Genomic DNA, 25210 nt, shown 5'->3' on the forward strand with positions numbered 1-25210 from the left:
TATCCTGCAATTAAATAAAAATTTTAAAAATAAATGATAGAAATCATTGGTGTCTAGTTGTCTAAAACAAACTTTTATTTCTTTTTAATGTCTGAAAAATCTATCAGTTTCCTATGATGAAAATTTGAGTGGATATGTGTTTTTGAACAGTTTGCTAGGTGTTTATCAATTTTATTAATCTCATCAAAGAACCAATTTTGGCTTTACAGTTTTTCTCTTAATTTTGGATCATATCTTTATTATTAATTTTCTCCTACTTTCTATGAGATTGATTTGCTATAGTTTTATAGTTTCTTGAGATGGAAACTTAGAACATAAGTCTCAAGACTTTTTTTCCTTTCTAAAATATCCATTTAAAGCTATAATTTCCCCCTAAGCACTACTTTAACTGTATTGTAGCTTTAATGAGTCATATTTTTTAATATTCTTTTGTATAAAACATTCTCTAATATCTTTGTCACTTTAAAGATTTGATCCAAGGGTTATCCTCAAATATATTACCTAATTTCCAAGCGATTGAAATTTTCTTTTTTTTTGTATTTTTTATTGGTATTTTTTTGAGTATTTTTTGAAGTTTAGTTGATGTACAATATTTATATAAGTTATAGGTGTACAGTATTGTGATTCACAGTTTTTAAAGGCCACACTTTCAGGTGGCTCAGTGGTAAAGCATCCATCTGCCAGTGCGGGAGACACAGAAGATGCAGGTTCGATCCCTGGGTCAAGAAAACCCCTTGAAGAAGGAAATGGCAACCCACTCCAGTAGTCTTGCCTGAAAAATCCCACGGACAGAGGAGCCTGGTGGGCTACAGTCCATGGGGTCACAAGAGTCAGACATGACCTAGCGACTGAGCACACATATACTCCACTTATGGTTATTATGAAACATTGACTATGTTCACTGTTTGTACAATGTATCATTGTATCTTTTAGTTACAAACTATACCTAATAGTTTGTACCTCTTAATCCCATACTCCTCTATTGTCCCTCTCTTTTTCCCTGTTCCCACTGCTAACCACTAACTTGTTCTCTGTATCAGTAAGTCTCTTTCCTTTTTGTTTATTCACTAGTTTTTATTTTTTTTTTTTTTTAGATTTCACATAGAAGTGAAATCACGTAGCATTTTGTCTTTCTCTGAGTTATTTCACTTAGCATAATGCATCCATGATCCTGTAAGTGGCAGTATTGATTCTTCCAAAACAAGAACACGGTATATCTTTCCGTTTGTGTCATCTTCAGTTTCTTTCATCAGTGTCTAAGTTTTCTGGGTATAGGATTTTTGTTTTCTTAGGTAGGTTAATTCCGAGGTATTTTATTGGTTTTGATGAGATGGTAAATGGGATTTTTTCCTTAATTTCTTTTCTTATTGTTGATTATTAATGTATAGAAATGCAATATATTTCTGTATATTAGTTTTGTTTTCTTCAACTTCATTGTTGAAGGAGCTCTTCTATAATAGTTTTCTGGTGGCATCTTTGGCATTTTCCATGTATAATACCATGTCATTGTTATTGATTTCCAGCTTAATATCAGTGTTGTCAGAGAACATTCTCAGACTGGTTAAATCTTTTAAAAGTTGTTGAGGCTTCCTTTGAATCTAGTGTATAGTCAGTTTTGCTGTATATCCCATGTGCACTTGTAATGAATGAAAGAATGTGTATACTGTCATTGTTGGGTCAGGTTATCTGTATATATGTCTCTGAAATCCAGGTGTCAATTATACTGTTCAGCTTTTCTATAATCTTACTGAATTTTTTTCTGTTCGTCACCAACTATTCAAAGAAATATGTTTCAATCTCCTATCGTGACTGTATATTTATCTATTTCTTTTATTTCTCTCAATTTTAAAATTTTAAGGCTATTTCATTGGTTGTACATAGATCTATATTATGATAACTTCCTGATGGATTAATCCCTTAATCCTTATGAAATGTCCTTTATTTCTAGTAAGGTTCTTGCCTTAAAGTCTGTTTTGTCTGATGTTAGTATAGCAACAGCAACTTTTTTTTGATTAGTGATTGCATGGTATGACTTTTTTCATACTTTTATTTTCACCCTTTCTGCATCAAAATCATCCTATCTTTTAAATCCAGGCTGACAAATCTTTTAATTTTATTAGTTAGTATATTTATATTTAATGATTTTACTGATGTATTTGGTTTTACATTCTTGGTCTTAATATTTGGTTTTCTAATTTTGCTTCGTATTTTGTTTTCTCTCTTTTTTTGTATTCTTCTGGGCTATCAAATATCATTCAAAGATTTTTATTGTTTTTTGTTTTTCCTCTCCATTAATGTAGTAGATACACATTGCTTTACTGTTCTTTATATAGCTGCCCTAGAGGTTACATACAAATATTTATTTTTGATTAATTGTACTCTTGAATAAACTTTTTTTTTTTTTTTTTTTTTACTATTTCCCTGTAATGTAATGCTAGAACTTAGAAACTTTAGTTATTACACCTCTTTCCTTTTGTGTTATTTTTGTTGTGCATTTTATTTTAAATCCCATAAGACATTGCTATCACTATTTCATAACAAAAGTATTAAATCAATATTTACTCATCTTAACCAATTTTTATTCTTGTTTCTCATAATTCCCTTCTATATATCTTTCTTTACCCTGGGATTATTTTTCTTCTACTATAAAAACCCTTCTTAGTCTATCTTTTAGTTCAGATTTTCTGGTGACAGTCTCCTCGGTTTTATTTGTTTGATGATGTCTTTAGTGAAAGTGAAAGTTTCTCAGTTGTGTCCGACTCTGTGAACCCATGGACTGTAGCCTGCAAGGTTCCTTTGTCCATGGAATTCTCCAGAGCAAGAATACTGGAGTGGTTAGCCTTTACCTTCTCCAGGGGATCTTCCCAACCCAGGGAATGAACCCAGGTCTCCCACATTGCAGGCAGATTCTTTACCATCTGAGCCACCAAGGAAGCTCAAGAATACTGGAGTGGGTAGCTTATCTTTTCTCCAGGGGATCTTCCCATCCCTGGAATCGAACCAGGGTCTCCTGCACTGGCAGGCAGGTTCTTTACCGCTAGTAATACCTGGGAAGCCCTTATACCAGCTGAGCTATGAGGGAAGCGCCGATAATATCTTTATTTCATCTTTATTTTTTAAGGATTTTTAAAATTTGTGTTTAAATTTCAAAGTTGTCATTACTTTTTTTCTCAGCATGTTGAGTCATTTCTTTTTCTTCTGGCCTGTTTGTTTTCTGTTGTGAAGTCAGCCATCAGTCTTTTTGTTATCCACTGAATGTATGTTCCCCACCCTCACCCTGGCTATTTAACATTTTCATATTACCTTTTTCACTTTAATCTTTGTTAAAAATAACCTTGGTGTGCTGTTATTGTTGTTGTTTGTATTATATTATTATTGTTAAATTTACTCTGGTTTGAATTTATGGAGCTTCTTAAATCTCGTGTTAGTATCTTTCTCAAGTTTTGGAAAATTCTTGATCATTTACGGAATATTTGTTCTGCCACATTTTTCTCCTCCTTTCTTTCTGAGATTCCAGTTTGTACATAATAGATTTTTCACTAAGTTCTACTTATCTCTAGTACTCTTTTCCTTTATTTTGCATTTTTTCCCTCTCTGCTTTAGTTTGGACATTTTCTTTTGACCTCCTTTCAGTTCATGAATCCTGTTTTGTGCTATTTTTTTATCTCTTGGTAAATCTATCTAATGAGTTCTTACTTACATTTAGTGTTATTTTTCAGTTCTAAAATCTCCAAATGGTTCTCTTTTATTAATTCCAATTCTTAGATAAAATTACCTGCTTTTCATCTACTTTGTCCAGTTCTTTCTCTTTAACAAAAATATAACTCATAATTGTTCTAAAGTCTTTGTCAGTTAACATCAATATCTGGATCACATGTGGATCTGTCTGTGGTGTTATTTTTCCTTATCTTTTATTTATCTAATTTTGTTTGTTGGCATGCCTAGTAATTTTTATTTTATGCCAGACATTGTGTCTAAAAAATTGTAATGCCTCCTGATGATATCTTCCTTTTTTTAAGGAAGCCCCTCTGCTGGGCTTCCCCAGTGGCACAGTGATAAAGAATCTGCCTGCCAATGCAGGATACTCAAGAGACGTGGGTTCAATCCCTGAGTCGGGAAGATCCTCTGGAGGAGGAAATGACAGCCCACTCCAGTATTCTTGCCTGGGAAATCCCATGGTCAGAGGAGCCTGGTGGGCTACAGTCATGGGCTCCCAAAGAGTCAGACATGACTGGGGGACTGATCACCACAACACTACCACCTGCTGGACCGATAATCTTGTGACTGATTCCTTTTCTCCAGTTAGGGAGTGTGGTAGGTTGAGATTGAGATTGAGTTTTACTTTCAGGCTTAATTTTCTTTCCTCTGTTTCTTCCTTGGCTCTCACAAGTTTTCAGCTATGAATTTGATATATTCTAAGGGTGCTTTTCTCCTTGGGTCCCAGACTCTAACCTTTTTCTTGTCAGACTGCTAAAGAGCTTTTTCACAAGTTCATGCTTAGGTTTGTAGCCTTCTAACCCATGCAGTTTTAATATTCAAAAATTTCTTGAGAAAACTGACCATGTGCTTGAGATCTCCCAAGTCTGTGCCAAAGCTGTGCTTATTTCTCTGTCCTCCCTTGGTAGCCCGCCACCAGGGTTGGTACTGGGTTTGTCCTGATCGTCAGCCTTCAGTTCATGCTCAGAATAATGATCTGAAAGTGTGGCTGCAGCAGCTAGTTTGTCTCTCAAGATCTTCCCCTTTCTGTTACTCTAGTTCTTGTTCTCTTAACAACCCTCTTCTGTCTATGTATAGTTGGATTTCTGTTTGTTTGACTCTTCTAGTTGTTGTACTTAGGGATGCTGATCAGCCACCAGCTCCTCCATACAACTTGGAAATACAAGGCCAATTTTGTGAGGCTTGAATAAGATAATATGCCTGGAACACAGTAAGTGCTCAGAAAGTAGAAGTCTGAGTTAAAGTCCAAATGAAATATCACTCCTTTGGTGAAAATCCCTCAGTACTTCTCACTGCCCTTAGGAAAATGAGCAGAGTCCTTGATAGGCCTGCTCGATTAGTCTCTGCTCTTCAGCCACGACTGTTTGTTTTATAGAATTTCCATAACCTTCTAGTTTAGTTTAGGTACTCATTTCTTTTGGGGATCCATAGTACCTGGAACTTTATATTTTGTAGTATTTAAACGTCATCCTTCCCCACTAAAGTCTGCTTCATAAAGACAGGGAAAGACTCTGTGTCTCTACTTCTACTGTCTTATATATCTAGCATGATGACTAGTATGAGAAAGGTGCTCAACTTGTCTTTATTAAATGAAACAAATCCCAGTTCTTCTTTTTAGTGTCCATTCTGACAATATAAAGTACCTTCAGTTCAGTTCAGTCGCTCAGTCGTGTCCGACTCTTTACGACCCCATGAACCGCAGCACACCAGGCCTCCCTGTCCATCACCAACTCCCGGAGTCCACACAAACCCATGTCCGTTGAGTCAGTGATGCCATCCAACCATTTCATCTTCTGTCATCCCCTTCTCCTCCTGCCCTGAATATTTCCCAGCATCAGGGTATTTTCAAATGAGTCAACTCTTTGCATCAGGTGGCCAAAGTATTGGAGTTTCAGCTTCATCAGTCCTTCCAATGAACACTCAGGACTGATCTTCTTTAGGATGGACTGTCTGGATCTCCTTGCAGTCCAAGGGACTCTCTAGAGTCTTCCCCAACCCCACAGTTCAAAAGCATCAATTCTTCAGTGCTCAGCTTTCTTTACAGTCCAACTCTCTCAACCATACGTGACCACTGGAAAAACCAAAGCTTTGACTAGATGGGCCTTTGTTGACAAAGTAATGTCTCTGCTTTTTAATATGCTGTCTAGGTTGGCCATAACTTTCCTTCCAAGGAGTAAGCATCTTTTAATTTCATGGCTGAAGTCACCATCTGCAGTGATTTTGGAGCCCAGAAAAATTAAGTCAGCCACTGTTTCCCCATCTATTTGCCATGAAGTGATGGGACCGGATGCCATAATCTTAGTATTCTGAATATTGAGCTTTAAGACAACTTTTTCACTCTCCTCTTTCACTTTCATCAAGAGGCTCTTTAGTTCTTCACTTTCTGCCATAAGGGTGGTGTCATCTGCATATCTGAGTACCTGCTATGTACCAAATACTTTACTTGGTGGTAAAAGATTATGAAAAGCATCCTAAAAAAAAAAATTAAAAATAATAAAAAAAAAAGAAAAGCATCCTTAATTAAGGAATTCAAAGTCTGCTGTGGCATTCCACTTTTCTTGAAAAAGGTTTTTTCTTTAAGTATTTCTTTTTGTTGTAATTTGGGATCTAGTAAGTTGATAGTTGTTTCTCAATTTTGTAAAAAATCCTGAAGCTTCAGAATATAAGCAGTAATGACAAAACTTTTTCCAAAGCTTTTTCTGTTTCAGAATTGCAAATAAAGAGATTAATGATGTATAAATTATAACTTCATTTGGAGGTTACTGCCTTGGAGGAATATTTTTGTTTCTTTCTATTTTGAATTCCACTTCTATTAATTCACTGTTGTTATTTATTTTTATTATTGAACAAGTATCTATTGAGTATTTACTATGTGTAAGGCACAGTTCTAGGCCCAGGGAATAAACCAATGAATAAGATAAAGTTTTCCTCTCATGGGGAGATAATAGTATTAGGAGTTTCAGCTTCAGGTTGGTACAAAAGTAACTACTGTTTTGCATTGTTGAACTTTGCCATTTGATACTGGAATATTTCTTAAATAAATGTGGTTATGTTATACATCATTTTTTTAATATGCATTTCTCAATTTATGTTTTTTTTGCTAATGTCTTATTACTTGCTGCTTATTTTATATTTATTTTAAACTATAAAAATTATGTTAGACAAAAAGCAAATTTGAGCGATTTTTAAATTCCAGTTTAAAACGGGTCGTAAAGCAGCAGAGACAACTCACAACATCAACAATGCATTTGGCCCAGGAACTGCTAACGAATGTACAGTGATGGTTCAAGAAGTTTTGCAAAGCCTTGAAGATGATGAATGTAGTGGCCAGCCATCAGAATTTGTGTGTGTGTTAGTTCCTCAGTCATGTCCAGCTCTTTGTGACCCCATGGACTGTAGCCCACCAGGCTCCTCTGTCCATGGGATTTTCCAGGCAAGAATAATGGAGTAGGTTGCCATTTCCTTCTTCAGGGATCTTCCTGACCCAGGGATCGTGCCTGGGTCTCCTGCATTACAGGCAGATTCTTTACTGTCTGAGCCACTGGGAAAGCCCAGAAGTTGAGACTGACCAATTGAGAGCAGTCGTTGAAGTCGATCCTCTTACAGCTACATGAGAAGCGGCCTAAGAACTCAGCGTCGACCATTCTCTGGTTGTTTGGCATTTGAAACAAATTGGAAAGGCGAGAAAGCTCAGTAAGTGGAATAAGTGGGTGCCTCATGAGCTGACTGAAAAAAAATGTTGTTTTGAAGTGTTGTCTTCTCTTAGTCTATGCAACAACAAAGAACTATTTTTAAATCAGACTGTGACGTGCAACCAAAAGTGGATTTTATACAACAGTTGGAGATGACCAGCTCAATGGTTGGACAGAGAAGCTCCAAACCACTTCCCAAAGCCAAACTTGCACCAAAAAATGGTCATGGTCTCTGTTTGGTGGTCTGCTGCTGATCTGATCCACTACAGCTTTCTGAATCCTGGTGAAACCATTATATCCGAGAAGTATGCTCAGCAAATCAATGAGATGCATGGAAAACTGCAATGCATGCAATAGGTACCGGTCAACAGAAAAGGGTCCAATTCTTCTCCATGACTATGCCCGACTGCACATCACACAACCAACACTTCAGAAGTTGAACAAATTGAACTATGAAGTTATGCCTCATCCACCATATTCACCTGACCTCTCGTCAGTGGATTACCATTTCTTCAAGCATCTCGATGACTTTTTGTAGGGAAAATCCTTCCACAACCAGCAGGAGGCAGAAAATGCTTTCCAAGAGTTCACTGAATCCTGAAACATGGATTTTTTGGGCTACAGAAGTAAACTTATTTCTCATTGGCAAAAATGTGTTGAATTGTAATGGTTCCTATTTTGATTAATAAAGATGTGTTTGAGCCTAGTTATAATGATTTAAAATTCATGGTCCAAAACTACAATTACTTTTGTACCAACCTGCATGTAAATACAGGTCCACAATCCCTTATTCAAAATCTAGGGGCAGGATATGTTTTGGAATTCACATTTTTCAAATTTTAGAAAGTAATTCTTGCATATTCTGTACATTGTTTAAATCCTTACTATTTATTGTTTTATTGCACCTTGTAATTACACATTAATATTTATGCAGCAAAACATATGAATTTTCACTAGATTTTTCTACCAAATGAGTTTTAGTAAGGACAGATTTTGCCATCAATTCAGTTTAAAAAAAACAACAGCTTTAATTTTCCAAGCTTTATAGGTTGTAGGATTTCAAATAAAGGATTATGTATCTATACATATAACATCAGGGAATTAATTGCCTTGAGGTAATAAAAAGTAGAGGAAACAAAACTGATAAGGGAGTGTAAGGAGATGGTTACACAGGAAACTCAAAAACATGTATTTGCCTGATTCTTAAGATAAAATAGGAAATCTATGATATTATAGATTCCAACTTTAAAAGAATATAATTATAGATCCTTTTAAACTAACGTAATGTAGTCTTAGACTTGAAAATATATGTGATAACTTTGCCTTAGTTTATGTCCAATACTTCAGACATTTGCTAGAAATGTCAGCTAACTCTTAAAAGACAGCTTTACAATCAGCTTTGATAATGTACATTTAAACAGCTGGCTGTTTGTAACAGGTCTTTAAAAATTTAGTCAAGAGGGCATTTTCCTGCCACAAGCATATTCTGTACTGCCTTCGTTTTGTCTGTGTATATTTAGAAAGTGCTAAAGCAGTGTTGGCCCAACTTAATTAGAAAAATTAAAATCACACAGAATATTTCAAAGCCAAATATAAATGGTTTTCAGATTTTCCCCCTTGTCATTAGTGCTTTTCTTGTAGTATTTTAATGTATCCTTTCATATACTAAAGTTACTTGTTTAAAAATCTTGGTGTAATAACATGGAACTTTGTGTTTCTAGAAAAAGCATATGGTTTTTGATTTCTGTGTTTTCTTAAATTATGAAATCAACCTACATCTTAAAATTGAATTTGCTCATTCATCCTCTAGTTGGTAGAGTGATAGCCTGATTCCAAATTTGATGTCTAGCACCAGGTCATCATTGTTATTTTGTATCATGTATTATTTGTGTTTGAAATGGATGTTGTATAAAACCTCAAATGCTATTTCCATTCCATTAAGTGCTTAATAAGTCTTGTTGCTCAGATTGTTGTTATAAATAATAGAGTTGTAAGAGTTGTAAAGGAAGGAACCTGAAAGGAGATAGGCTTTGGAGAAAGAAGGAATAATATAACTGATAGGATGTTGTCATGAGACTAGAACCTCAGAGCATCGTTTTGTTGTTGTTGTTGTTTTTAAAATTTGTCCACACTGCATGGCATATGGGATCTTAGTTCTCTGACCAGGGATCAAAGTCACACCCCTGCATTGGAAGCACAGAGTCTTAACCACTGGACCACCAGGGAAAGTCCCCTAGGACCCCAGAGCACCTTTTTTAAAATTTTTATTTACTTTAATTGGAGGGTAATTGTTTTACAAGGTTGTATTGGTTTGTGCCACGCATCAGCATGAATCAGCCGCAGGTCGCCTCTCGGACCTCCCTCGCACCCATCCCACTGCTCCAGGTTGGCGCAGAGGTTGTGTGGAGCGCCCTGCACCACGCAGCACATTCCCACGGGCTGGCTGGTTTACATACGGTGACGTGTATGTTTCTGTGCCACTCTTTTCTGTGGGGGTGCTGGGCCCTTAGAAAAACTACATTAAGTCCAAAGCAATTATGTTAGTGGTGGAAATGTTTGCATTTGATATGGGGAGGGGGTTATATATATATTATTTTTAAAATCATACTTCTCTCTTAGCTTTTTTTTTTTTTTCCACCTCACTAAATACATTTTGAGTTCTACAAGGGTGAGGGATGACTTTGTGTTGGTTTTCCCTTTTATACTGAGCAACTAGCATGTAGGAAGTGTTCAGTTAATTATTGAAGGAAGAATGCAAGTGAATAGGTGTATATACTATATTGAAAGGAGACCCCTGGACTTGGAGAAAGCTTGGATGGCACTTAAGGGGGGAAGATGGGAGTGAATTCCTGATGTAGGAATGGTGACAAGGCTAAGTACCTTTTTGTTGCAGGGTGCTTCTAGAGAGATAAGATTTTATAAATTGGGATTGAAATGCCAGAATGAGTTTGTCTTTATTTCATAGGCAGTGAAAGAGTCTTTGAGGTATTTTGAGGGTGAAGACATTGAGATGGTTTTGGGGGACACTAGTCAGGCACTGGTGAGCAGGTTAGATAGAAATGGGGAGTGTTCTACTCATCCTCCACTTTATTCCTTCCTATATTCTCCTGGAGCTTCCACCCTTCCACAAACTGATAGTGCAGCAGAGCATTTCCATGCCTCTGTTCAGTTCATCCGCTCAGCCTATACACCTTTTCTCTCCTTTTCTAGTTTCTAAAATTAGAATTAATTGTTCTGTGGATGATGCCTCTGTCCTAACATAGTGGAGTTAGCTTTTTTTTTTATTGGCCATCTTTTTATGTTTTTTGTTTTCATGCATTTTTATTTGTAGCCATTTCCCCCCCCCCTCCTATTTGTGTTTTGTGTTTCTTGTTTTGTCTTTGGCTGCACCACATAGCTTATGGGCTATTAGTTCCCCAACAAGGAACTGAACCCAGGCCACAGTAGTGAAAGTAGCGAGTCCTAACCACTGGACCATCAGGGAATTCTGTTCCCATGGGGTTTTGTAGGTGTGGGTCTAAGTAATCTTTATTGCAATGTGTTCACTGAGAACATGCTTATGAATTACTTCTATGTGATAAGCATTATGCTGGTTCAGAGATAAAAGACATATGCTCTAGAAGCCTAGTGCAGTGGTTCTCAAAGTATAGCCTGCGGACCCCTGGTGGGTCCTAAGACCCCTTAAGGTCAAAACTATTTTGTATAATACAAAGGCCTTTTAAAAAATATTCATTGTGCTGACATTTGCACTGATGCTACAAAAGCAATGGTGATGAGTTTAAATCGGGGAATTAGTACCAAACTATACTAGTAGTCACTGTATTTTTCACCAACACAGATTTTAAAAATAAGTGTTTAAGTGTTGTTGATCAACAATAAACAAGTATAAATTTTATTAAATCTCATTTCTTGAATACTAATTTTTAAATATTCTGTTTGCTGAAATGGAAATTATGAGTTAGACACTACCGCTGTATATTGAAATAAGATGATTATCTAGAGGAAGACCACTCCAGTGATTAACTGGATTACAAACTGAATTGCTTTTTTTAAAAAAATGAAACATCTTTACTTGTAAGTGTAAACTGTTGACAAACTGTTATTCAGACTTGAATATTTGGCAGATATTTTCTGTAAAATGAGCAAAGTGAGCCTGTCACTTCAAGGAAAACCGTTATGTGTTGCCAATGATAAAATTCAGGCTTTAAATAAAAATTGGATTCTGGAAAACTTGTATTCATCAGTGTGAATTTGATGGCTTCCTAATACTTAAATACTTTTCTGATGATGTTGATGGTGATATTAACAAATGTTACTTTTTGATATTGTTTAATGAAATATGTCCACTGCATCGCTCGTTAATATGTTTGAAATGATCGATACATAATGTTACAAAATCATGTATAAGTAGAAGATTGAATCAAAGTGCAAGGCGGATCGATACATGTTTTTCCAATAAAGTATGAAAGTATGAGAAGTTCATTGATGTTCAAATTTCACATTTCAGCTAATCTTTAGGAAACTACTAGGTGTCAAATTTAGTATACTATCAAAGGAGAATATCCACAATATCTGAAAAGAATATTAAAATATCATTTTCCAGTTGCCTATCTGTTTGACACTGATTTTCATGTATGTTAGTCAAAATAGCATAGTGCCACAGATGGAATATCACAGCAGATTGAAGAATCCGATTGTCTTCTACTAATCCAGACATCAAAGACATTTGCAAAAATGTAAAACAGTGCCTCTTTTTCTCACTGATTTTTGTTTCTGAAAATATAGTTCTTTTAAATAAAAATATTTTGGTTAATATATAATGGATTTATATTTATTATTTTAAAATGAATTGACAAATATTTTTATTAGGATGAAATAAACATAGAATTTGCCATTTTAACCATTTTTAAGTGTACAGTTCAGTGACATTAAGTACACTCACATTTTTGTGCAACCATTATCACCATTTTCCTCCAGAACCTTTTCATCATCCCATACTGAAACTCTGTACTCATTAAACACTAACTTCATTGCTCCTTCCTCACAGTCCCTGGCTGTTACCATTCTACTTTCTGACTCTATGAATTTGACTATTCTAGTAACTGATATAAGTGGCATCATACAGCATTTGTCTTCTTGTGACTGGCTTATTTTGCTTAGCATAATGTCCTCAAGGTGTGTCCATATTGTAGATGTGCCAGAATTGTCTTCTTTTTTAAGGCTGAATAGTATTCCATTGTGTGTACATACAACATTTTCTTTACCCATTCATTTATCTTTGACCCTTGGGTTGCATCCACATTTTAACTATTATAAATAATGCTGCTATGAGCATGAGTGTACAAGTTGCTGTTAACGTCCCTGTTTTCAGTTCTTTTGAGTATGTATGCAGAATTGGAATTGTTGGACCATATGGAAATTCAATTTTTTATTTTTTGAGGGATTAATTTCTAGTACTATAAATATCAGTAGATATAATCCACATAAACAGAAGTACTCTTGGGTCTTAAATGATTTTTAAGAGTGAGGGTCCTGAGACTTAAAAGTTTGAGAATAAGTGGTGTAGTGGAATGAGTGAAATAGAGAGTTAAGTTAGGAAATTACTACAGGAGAAGACAAGTGGGACTAGACTTTGCTTAGAGAAAATGACCAGAGTGGTAAGGAGAATATGTCATATGAAGAGAACTTGGAGAACCTGAAAATATATGTGACCTTGAGAACTTTCTGGGAAGATACAATAGCTAACTTTGAGTATTTGAAGATCTCTCACAGAAAAGGGATTTGGCATATTTTCTGTGAACTTGGGGTAAGATGGAGCAGAGGGGAAGACATAATAGTAGCAGATATTAAGGGGAATCAATTTTAGTTCATGATAAGGATTTTCTAACAGAATAGTTCCAAGGTAGAATGGACTAAATGTAGGGAAAGCTAGCATAGAGTTTCAAACTGAGAGTTTCTAAGCTAAAAAAGCTCCTTGGAGAGGAGATGTGAATCTGTCATTAAGTGGTTAGTTGGCCTAGAAGAACTCTCTCATCCCTTCTGATGCTGAAGTTCCATGATTCAGATTAACATGTTCCTCTGTCGTTTGTATGACTTGTAAGTTGACGGTCGGATTCAGGGGTTTTGATCAGACTCAGGTGCCATCTCAGTGACCACAACTATTGGCACTGGTGTCCTCTTTCATTGAGAAGCACATAATGGCTGGTTGTTTTTTGCAAAGTTAGTAGCTGTTTCTCCTCAATGCCTAGAATTGATTAGGAGTTGCAAAATGATGGTATTCTAATTATACCATACCTGTTTTAGTTATTTTAGCTGGAATATTTTTATAAAGAGACATTTCTCCTTATCTGTTATTTGGTTACCAAATGATATAGTTTCTGTAGGGCTTCCCTGGTGGCTCAGTGGTAAAGAATTCCCCTGCCAATGCAGGAGTCACGAGTTTGATCCCTGGGTAGGGAAGATCCTCCGTAGAAGGAAATGGCAATCTACTCCAGTATTCTTGCCTGGGAAGTTCCATGGACAGAGGATCCTGGCAGGCTACAGTTCATGGGGTCTCAAAAGAGTCAGATACGACTTAGTGACTAAGCGATAGTTCCTATAGGAAAGTCAGGCTAGATGCCTTTTCATTTATTTATCAGTTTTCAAGGTAGTAAGTTGGTTCCTTGTATCTTCAGTTTTCATTACTCTATCAAGTTTTTCTTCTTCGAAAGGGAGACAAGGAGACTTGTCTGGTCAGTTTCAAGTATTCATAGGTGTGAGGTTGCTCTGGTGTCTTCAGACCTCATCTGCTATCTTGGATTAGAGAACAACCCTTCCACTGTCAGCTCCTGGTCTAAAATTAGCTCTTCATATGTTCCAGTGAATACTTGCTGGCAATTTTGGGGTCTTCCTCTTTTCATATTCATCAGCAGCCCCTCTGCTCTTTCGTTTTATAGTTGCTAACACCATACAAGTCTTGTGGTTGTTGGTTTGTCCGTCACTGCTTGTGTTTTAGGTTTGTGGGGAATACCTTATTACCAAGTTTGGTTGTGAATGTTTTCCATGGGATTTTGGTTTTGTTGTCTAGTTGCTTGGTTTCAATGTGGAGATCATGGAGATTAAAACAAACAAAAAAAAATCTCCTTACTGCCAATGTCATATTCCCAGAGAGAGGTTAAAATCCTGGAAGAATTAGGGTAGGATTGAGAATAACTGAAATTTCTGACTTGGTAAATAGTAATTTTCATGGATGAAGATTAAAAATAGGAGAGAAGGAGAAAGGTAGTGAGTGGAATATAAGATCAGTTTTTGATTTCTTAGATTAGAAATGTTTGTGAGATACCCTAAGAGAGATGCTTTCTTAAGACATATGTCTGTAGAATTTGATAGAGCTAGGTGATGAAAGATCAACACTTCAAAGGTAATTGAGGCCATTACAAGTTGGAGAAATTATTATTTTGGTAAAAATTACAGTGTGAAAAACCAGTAGAATAGAAAGCATTCAACTGAAGATGAAAGAGACACTAATAAGCATTTGTGAGTGAGTAGTTTTATGTATTTTCCATAAATATGTACAACAAATGCAGGTTTACAGAGCAGCAGTCCAAAGGGGATGACACTCTTCAAAGCTCCAGTTATATGCATGCATCACGGATTTTGGCTATTTGGTGTATGTAGATGGCATGTATATTAAGTATAAAGAGAATGAATTTATAAAGTATTTTTCCTATTAGAAAAACAGATGTTAAATATTCATAAAAATGAAAGTCTTAGATGATGTTTACTGTTCATTAGCTACAAGGTTTAATATTTTAAGTAGATTCTAGTGTCCTATCACAGATCTTCTGTTTTAAGAGTATATGAAAGTGTTCTGTCTTACGAGCTGTTCCAGATGCTCAGGTGCTCTGATCTCAAAGGGGGTGTTTTAAATGGTAGTATGCATATTGGGGGCTTCCCTGGTGGCTTAGATGGTAAGAATCTGTCTGCAATATTGGAGACTTGGGTTCAATCCCTGGGATGGGAAGATCCCCTGGAGAAGGAAATAGCAACCCACTCCAGTATTCTTGCTTGGAGAATCCTATGGAGCCTGGTGAGCTACAGTCCATGGGTCTCAAAGAGTTGGACACAACGGAGCAACTAACACACACACACACACACACACACACACACACACACACACACGCACATTTGGACATTCCTTTTTAAACATCTTGTTAGCATTAAGTATCTCCCGAAATGACTACTTTTGACCTGTCTTTTCGTTTCTTCTTTCTAAAATCAGGCCAGTCTTCAGAGACCTGAGATTAAACTTGAATCACTAAAAGAAGATATTAAGGAATTCTTTAAAATATCAGGTTTGTAAGTTGCTTTTTCTTTCTCTTTCTCTAATTCTTTAAAGCAAAATAAGGAAAGACTTTATTTTGAGGGGATATTGTATTTGCAGTCAATTACTTGTTTAAAATTGTAAAAGAAAAAAAATTGTGAAAGAGTGGTAGGATAGTTTTTTTATTTGAAGTGAATTAGAACTTTCAGACATTTCTGCAGAAATTCAGGAACACTGGTAATAACTACTTTACAATGATCAGTTTTAAATAGTGTTTACCTTCCTGGTCAAAATACATCCTGAATGTATTAAAATCTCCTTAGTTAAGTACCTTGTCTTTTACTTTTCATCTGTGACTTTTTTTCCTTCTTTGCTTCTTTTCTCTCTTTTCTACCCTTCAAAGAAAACAGAAGAAAATTTCAGCTTTTTTAGAGCAAGCTGTTAAGAAGCCTTTGCACTTGGGAGCTGAGATATTAAGTGGTTTACTTAGCCAGATAAGTTGATCAAAAACAATAGTTAGTAGCCAAGTGAACTGATCTGACTGCTGGTGCCTTCTAATAGTCTGCTTCTCTTGTTTAGGAATTTACTGACCAGGTTATTGTCACGAATTCTTGTGATCTTTGTTGGTGCCTGGCTGTTTCTCGCCCTTCCATTTGCGTGTTCCTCATAGCACTGACAGTACAACTGCCAAAGATTTTGGCATTTGTTGAGTGCCTTAACAGTGGAAGAAGGAAATAGCCTTCTCATCTTCAGAAAATGGCGCCATAGTTTAACTTACAAAGTAATAAATCATGTTGATGACTTTGTATTTAGTGTTAGCCAAGGGAATATTGGTACATAGATAAGAAATAATTCCTTAGAATAAAACTTTACATTAGCAATTGGCAGTTGGTAAGGTTCTTTCACAGTAAATATGATGTTAAAGTCTTTGTGAGATAAATTTAATTTTAATGTATGTTTACTTTAAAATCTAATATGTTTGTATATGTTTTCCTTTTTTTAAAATAGGTTGGGAGAAAAAACTTCAGAATGCTGTGTATAGTGAACTGAGTGTGTGAGTTTTTCCTCCCTATTTTGAGATACTCAAATTACATTTAGCTATATTTGCTTTGTAAGTAATGAATATAGTTTTACTATATGTACTCATTGTTATTATTTCTTGTTAGCATTTATATAGTATTTCAAATGAGTTTATACTATAAAAATTGTAGTCTTCCTGAGAATTAATACATGGGGGTTTTTACCAGTAAAATTTTTATATTAACAATTCATTAATCCAGTGTATTTAGGGAATATGATATTTCTCATAAGTTAGTATTTTAGATAATTTAAGCTTACCAGTGTTCTCTTTATTATTGCCATATTGGACATTATCCTTTTTCTGTCTTTATATGCTGACCATTCTAAACATAGCTAACTCTTTTTTGAAATATTCATTATTAAGAATATTACTATTTTTATTTATCTGAATTTGTTCTCAGAGTTTGCTGAAGTGTGTAGAACTATTTGTCATTACGAGAAATATAGATCCCGAATGTTAACCTTTCTAGTTTATTTAATGCTCCATTATTCATCAGTTATCTATTGCTAGCAGTATAGATAGTAGGCACTGGGGATATAGCACAGAACAGTGAACACAGTTTCTGCCCTCATGAGGTTTATGATCTAATTGAGTTCTTAAGTCTTCTTTTCCCCGCTATCAATGTATCTATGTCTGTAGCCTCTCTAGTTTCTCACATTCTTGTTTCCAGTTTGCTCCTTCTAATCTGCTGTTACTTGGAAAAGGAGATAACCTGGTTTACCAGGATTGTTTCTAAAACAAAGGGATGAATGCTTGTGGATTTGTGCTTAGACACACGTTTTTTTTTTGTTTGTTTGTTTGCATATACAGTTTTAATTTTTTTTTTCCCAGTGGGTTTTGTCATACATTGATATGAATCATCCATAGAGTTACACGTATTCCCCATCCCGGTCCCCCCTCCCACCTCCCTTTCCACCCGACTCCTCTGGGTCCTCCCAGTGCACCAGGCCCGAGCACTTGACTCATGCATCCCACCTGGGCTGGTGATCTGTTTCACCATAGATAATATACATGCTGTTCTTTCGAAACATCCCACCCTCATCTTCTCCCACAGAGTTCAAAAGTCTGTTCTGTACTTCTGAGACACATGTTTTTAAAATTAGTTATTTGCTTCTTTGCTTATTGCTGAGTTGGTTTTTGAGCTCTTAAACTCATATATAAAGTGCTATCTATTAAGTAAAGCTGATTGTGATCATACCTTTGGTTCTAGTCACTAAAGGAAAAGGTATTTATCATGACAAGTAAGGTTTTAAAATTCCCCAAATGTAGTAGAGATACCATGAGTTGATTAAACTAATATGGACATGGTGATTTACCTTTGTCTATTAAAGCTTGTAACTTCAGTGTCTTTGTCTCTGGTACTGGCAGAATAATAGCATCTGTTATGTATAATTCCAGATATTAGATTCTCATCTCAGTTGATACTACTGGTGATTGCTATTTTTGTGGTATAATGCATTCCTGAAAATTGTTCTGTGAGACAGAGTCCCTTTTTACTTGATGGCATTGACATATCATTCATGGTCATATCCTTGATATCCTACATAATGGACATTAAATAAGTGTTTTATAAATATTCAATAACTTGTTGGGGTATTTGAAGGAGTTCAGTAAAACTGCCTGTTTTCCTCACTTAGATTCTGAACAAATAGAGAAAATAAAATATAAAGGCAAATGGGAGAGCAAAACTTTACTTTTACTTGTAGTAAAGATTGGTAGGAGGACATAGCTTAGTGCAAGAGCAAAATAAACTCTAACTGAACTCCAGACTTAGACTTAACCTTCTAGTTAAATAGCATTGTGAGCATATTCAGTTTATTCTAAACTTTAGAAGTTGTAGAGGGCATTTCTTCTCTTCTGGGGTACAGTGAATAAAGCCCTGGAAGGAGGTCAAGTGTGTTACCGGGAGGCAGTTCGTTTCATATGAAAGGGCACATCTAGAGTTGGGGAAGAAGTGTTTCCTCACGCAAATCAGAAAAGTAAGTGGACTTAGCATAGTCTGGTCCATTTTTCATTGGCAGAAATCATTAGATGCATAGGTAAATAAAGCAAAAGTAAGATAGAAATATCTATTAATTCAAATGATTGGAACTGAAAAAAAAATGCATATACTCTCATTCCTAACAGAAGTGTGGCCACATGAGCTATATACATCATACCTGGAATTTGCTCATGGCATACTTATTTTAGTAATCTTTCCAAAGGTTTTAGTCATATTTTTATTTAACAAGTATAGCAGGAAAATTTCTACAGTCTTTTATTACATGAAACATAACCCTAGCCCAGGTTAGCTCTTTCCACTTCAAAACTGCATACTTTGTTTAATTATTATTGTATTAAAAACTATTTAATATTATGTCAATGAATAATTTGCATTGATTGAATGTTTATGTCCAGCACTGTGGTAATAAGCACTTTATAGGCATTGTCTATATTAGGTAGTCTTTATAACACCCTACAAAGTAGATTATTATTCTAATTATTTTGCAAAAAAGAAAACTGAGTCTAAGATCACTTAAGTAACTTGCTGAAAATCATGTAGCTAGTAAATGGCAGTGCTGGGGTTACATCTCTAGTGAAACATATTCTAAAGCTATGTGTTTTACTGCTTGTCACATATACTTGCATCTTGTGTTTTACCTAGATTAAAAGTGTTCTAAAACAAGAATTATGTCTTACATTTCTTTGAGTATCTCCTATAGCATCAGATAAATGACATTGAGTCAGCAAGTAGTTATTGAGCCACCCCTAGGGCTAGCACACAATAAATTATCTTTTTGAATTGATAAAACTTAGTGAAACTATTAATCCTAAATATTTACTGTAAATATTTAAGAAAGTCTTTACTTTGAAAATGTTCCAATTTCTTTGTCTCTCAGTCTTTATTGTATTTTATGTAGAGCAGTGTGGAGAAGGAAATGGCAACCCACACTAGTATTCTTGCCTGGAGAGTCTCATGGACCAGAAGAGCCCGGGGGTGGGGGGGCGGGGGACTCCAGTCCATGGGGTTGCAAAGAGTTGGACATGACTGAAGCAACTGAGCATGCATATAAAGAATTAGAAGATATATTATTTTTCCTTATGGAATATAAATTAAAAGAATATATAAACCTTTTTAACCTACCATATATGTATATGCTATAAAAACAGATACCACAATCTGCTATTATGGTATTTATATGCAAGTGTCTACCATATTTTGGAGAGGTATAAATATTGAATGATAGTGGGCCTCAAAACAGAAAGACTTTTAGATTAATGAGTATATTACACTAGATCACCAACTAGGTCAGTCTTTTATAGACATTCACAGTATCCTCTAAAAGAGTCCTCAGGTAGTAGACCTGGGCACCTCTAAAATATCCTAATCATAGTTCTTCTTGCCCTCTTAGTTTTAAATGTTACACATAACAAGTGTTGTGTTCAGAGCTAAGTGTTGGTATAATGCACAAGTAGGTAGATAATGTTTGCTTTTTATGGAGCTTACATCCCAGTGGGGCCAGAGACTTTACAGAAGCAATTACAGTAGAATATAGTAAGTGCTATAATGGGGTAACTGCAAGCAGTACGTAGGAAGGTGCTTAAGTCAGATTGGAGATGTCATGATGACTTGTCACAGGAAATAATATTCAGACTGAGATCAGAAAGCAAAGCTACAGTTAGGGGAAGGAATAGAGAAGAAAAATGCTTTAGGCACAAGGGAACAAGAGGTACAGATGTCTCACACATGCGTGTGTGTTTAGTCATGTCCAACTCTTTTGTAATCCTGTGGACTGTAGCCTTCCAGGCTCCTCTGTTCTTGGGATTTCCCAGGCAAGAATATTGGAGTGGGTTGCCATTTCCTCCTCCAGGGGATTTTCCCGGCCCAGGGATCGAACCCACATCTCTTGCATCTCCTGTACTGGCAGTTGGATTCTCTACCACTGGTGCCACCTGGGAAACCCACATATGTTTAGGTGTGGAAAAGAATGTTGTATTTTGGAAGAGCAAAAATTGTATGGCTGGATGGGAGTGGGCAAAGGGCCATAGGAAAGAATGAAGCTAGATCTGTAGGCAGGCTTGTGTCTGTTACTCAAGGATTTGTAGACTGAATCCTAAAAGCATTTGGGTACCATTTTAGGTTTTAGTAGTAACCTGATCGCATTTGCATTTTAGTTGTTTAGCAGTGTGCGTATGTGCATGCTCAGTTGTGTCTGACTCTTTGTGACCCCTTGGAGTGTAGCCTGCCAGGCTCCTCTATGCAAGGGATTCTCAAGGCAAGAACATTGGAGTACATTGCCATTTCCTTCTCTTCCTGCCCCAAGGATTGAACCCACATCTCCTGCATTGTTGGCAGATTCTTACCATCTGAGCCACCTGGGAAGCCCATTCAGTAATGTACTGGGTATCTAGTATGTGCCAGGTCTTATGCTAGACACTGGAAATGCAATCACTGGTGAATAAAGAACACACTACTCCTGACTAACAGCCAGACAAACTGACAATTAGGTTGAAGATAGTGTAGATGCAGGGGAGAAAGCTTATGAATATGTCAGATATGCAAGCAAGTAATGTCATTGCCTAAATCAGTGTCAGTGAGATAGTAAAAGATGAGTGGTATTTAGAGGAATTTGGAGAGACAGGAAGAGGGAGGAGTAAAGAGAGACATCCAGGTTTCTGTACTGTTCCTATTTGCTGATCCTCATCTCTTTGTATTACTAAATGTGAAATCCATGAGGACAGAGATTTTAATGTGTTTTATTTTCTGCTGTATTTCTATAACCTTGAACACTTGATAGAGTCTCATTAAATATTTATAACTGAATAAATAGCTTTATTTTAGTTTTAATATGAATAATTTTGGGGTGACCACTTCTTACCTTTTTTTCTGGATAAATTTCATTGAGCTTAAATAACCCTTAAAGTAAGAAAGCATTAGTCACTCAGTCGTGTCCGACCCTTTGTGACCCCATGGACTATAGCCCGCCAGACTCCTCTGTCCATGGAATTCTCTAGGCAAGAATACTGGAGTGGGTTGCCATGCCCTTCTCCAGGGGTTCTTCCAGAATCAGGGTTTGTACTCGGGTCTCCTGCTTTGCAGGCAGGTTCTTTACCATCTGAGCCACCAGGATCTTGTCTAAATACCCTTAAGATCATCAGTAAATGCTCTCAAATTTCTAAATTTCCATTCCTAAGTTTCTAAGTTTTATTAAATTTAGAAATAATTAGTGTTAAAGTGGAAGGATTTTAGAATTACATTTCATTATAAAACATATGTATCTTTATAAGTAATATAGTGAGTGAACAATATAAAATGTATAACTTTTAAACCGTCTTGCATATAAAAAATACTGAGGTATCTAGAAATTACCAGTGTGTTTTTTGCTTTTTTTTTTTTGTGAGTGGGGAAAGGTGATTTGTTTAGGTACATGGAATGCAAATTTTAGTAGAAAAAACAATTAGAAATAATCCGTTAGTGAAGCTGTCTAAAATTCCCCTTTAGATGTCCCTGTTTGGATGAGGAATTTCTTGAGAACTCGGTGCATGGTTCTTGACTGTTAGAATATGGTTGCTTTACATGGGTACAATTTCTATGACTAATTTTAATTGGAGGTATAAGTTGTGAAAGAGAAACCTCTAAGGAAATGTTAAATTGTTGTGTTTTCCTATTGCCTTCTCTATGATTTTATATCACTCTGTGCCTCAGTCATTACATTTCAACCATCCTGGCTTTTTCTGATTTTTAAACATTACACATTTTCCCACCTCAGAGTTTTGTGCTTGCTGTCATTTTGCTTGGAATGTTGGTTGGCTCCTTTTCACTCATGTCTTGATTTAAACATTAGGTTTCCTAGACACCTTCCCTGCCCTTCCAGATCATTTAGACTTTATCCTGCTCTCATTTTCTCGTGGCATTTACTACTCTTTTATGTTATTCTATTTATTTGTTTGTTTTTTATAAATATTGACTTTCTTCACTAGAATATTAGATACATGAGAACAGGAGACACTGTCTTAATCTCACCATATACCTAGAATGGCTCAAATATTTGTTGAATAAATGAATCTATTTTCTTAATAAAAACAAATATTTTGAATATAAAATGTCATGTTACACAGAAAACAGAATTTATGACATTAAATTTTAAAAATTTTATTAAATCTGTGAATTAATATAGTATGTAATATATTACATTCTAAAATATGGCTATTACAAAAGAGTATTTATACTATCATTTCAATTCTGTGGAAAAGGAAATTGGGAGAAATGAGAAAAGTTGATATTTTAGTAAGTTAACAGGCTTGTTTAGGTTTCAGATTTTAAAAATTTCTGTTATATTTATATACTAAAATTAACAGTTGTGAAAATTTCATATGAACACTTACAGAACTAAATAATTTAAAAGTTACCTCACACTATGAATTCCACTTTAAGTTTTAATGTCATTAAATTGCTAATTTAAAGTTACAGTGCTAGTAGGGTAAGAATTAAAGTTTTAGGTTGTTGTACCTTGTGTGAGTACATAGAACTGCTAGCAAATGTTCTATTTCATATATCACGGACTACAGAGGTAAGTAATTTCTAACCAAACAAACTGATTAATCATCAAGAGCAGTGTATAATATTTAGCTCCCTCTTTCTGTCCTCAGGTTTCCTTTACCGAGTCATCCAGCTGCACCTCCTGAACATCTTAAAGAACCTTTGGTATACATGAGGAAAGCACAGGTTGGCTGTTGTTCATTTTAATTTTATTATTCCATACCAAGTTATATAATTCAGAATGAAAGATCCTTATTAGCATTAGGACTATATTTATTATGTGAAAGACTGGATAAGGACTACTAAAGTGATGCAAATAGTATTTGCATGCGCTTTCCATTCGGTAACCAAAGTAACACTTACTTAGTTCCTATAGTAATTCTAAAAAAAGTACTGAGTAGAAGGGAAAAAAGTCCTGTACCATACTGGCCTAAGATTTAAACTATGATATAAGTATTATGTACCGATTTGTTCCTCAAGTTCTGTGATATTAAAGGAATGAATAGGGAATGAGCTGACTCACTCTTCCCCTAAAATTTTGGCTTTTGACAACAGTGTTACTGATAGTGTATTTGAAATATATTTGTTTTCACAACAGGTTGTTACACACTAGTTGTATTCAGTTGCAGAATCCAAATGAATCCTGTAGTCTAAGATGAACTGAAAAACAACGAAAAGTAACTTTAAAAGAATAAAATAAAATAGTTTAAATAGAAAGACTATAAAAAGCTATTAAAATAGAAACAATAAGCTGTCTAAATGCCCCTAATTCTTTAGCTGGCCTTTGCCTTTCCCTAGCCTTGTCTACCCGCCTGTGAGGTAGGACTGTTCATGAGCCTTCCTCACAGTGCTGGGGACCCTCTGACTGCCACTGCTGAGGCTTTAATGGACGTCATAAGCGGACCTTCTTTCTCCATCGTAGTCGCAGAAACTATTATGAAAAATTTGAAATACACCCTGGAGAACTCCCATGAACCCACCACCCAGCTTCAGCAATTACACATTGGTTCTGCTGCTCCTGGGAAGTGTTCTCTGCTTCGAGTTACTGTGTTTCACCTGCTGGATGTCAGGCAGATTTTTAGTTTTCTGCTTTCATTTTCATTTTAAAAACCCTTGAAATCGGAGGGTGAAAGGAAGTGATATAAACAAGAAACATGGAGATATTTGAGGAGGTATTACTGTGTAGTATATTTCTATCTCTAGGTAGTATTAATACATTGGTATTAATGTGTAGTATATTTCTATCCCTAGGTGGTATTAATACTTTGGTATTGCTGTGTAGTATTTTTCTATCCCTAGGTGGTATTAATACTGTGTAGTATATTTCTATCCCTAGGTGGTATTAATACTTTGGTATTGCTGTGTAGTATTTTTCTATCCCTAGGTGGTATTAATACTGTGTAGTATATTTCTATCCCTAGGTGGTATTAATACTTTGGTATTGCTGTGTAGTATATTTCTATCCCTAGGTGGTATTAATACTGTGTAGTATATTTCTATCCCTAGGTGGTATTAATACTTTGGTATTGCTGTGTAGTATATTTTTATCCCTAGGTGGTATTAGTACTTTAGGACCAGCAACCAGATGGTAGTTACTATCGGTGTTTCATAAAGCATGATCTTGAAATGATGCATGTATGAAAGAATTGTTTGGTCTTTTATTATAAAGGTCTGAACTCAAGAAAATAAAGCTAAATATCTAGTTCTAAGGGGTTTTTTGGGCAAAATTTGAAAATTTTGAACCTTTTAGAGAAAGTATCAGTTTTAGCATGTGTAAAAATCAAAAGTTGGTTTCCTATTAAGACTGAAGAGGTGAATAATAGGTCTATTCTTAAAGTCTGCTGCTAGTTGCTGAGACTGTGTATGAATGGTAAGTGTATGTATATGGATGGTATTCC

At 35.6% G+C, this 25210-nt stretch overlaps 1 protein-coding gene across 3 annotated transcripts in view; it reads left to right on the top strand.

The window, feature by feature from the left end:
• Positions 1-25210, top strand: part of TBC1D19 (TBC1 domain family member 19) — a 136352-nt gene that overhangs the window by 10437 nt on the left and 100705 nt on the right. For 2 of the 3 annotated variants that reach the window (XM_065907425.1, XM_065907427.1), the window contains exons 2-4: positions 15670-15742; positions 16720-16765; positions 23423-23498. In XM_065907425.1, coding sequence (XP_065763497.1) covers positions 15670-15742; positions 16720-16765; positions 23423-23498 — 195 coding nt within the window. Of the gene's footprint in view, positions 1-15669; positions 15743-16719; positions 16823-23422; positions 23499-25210 lie in introns of those variants that run through there. The other variant, XM_065907428.1, reaches the window with a different exon arrangement.

Source organism: Muntiacus reevesi, chromosome 16 (genome assembly GCF_963930625.1).
Source record: "Muntiacus reevesi chromosome 16, mMunRee1.1, whole genome shotgun sequence".
NCBI lineage: Eukaryota > Metazoa > Chordata > Mammalia > Artiodactyla > Cervidae > Muntiacus > Muntiacus reevesi.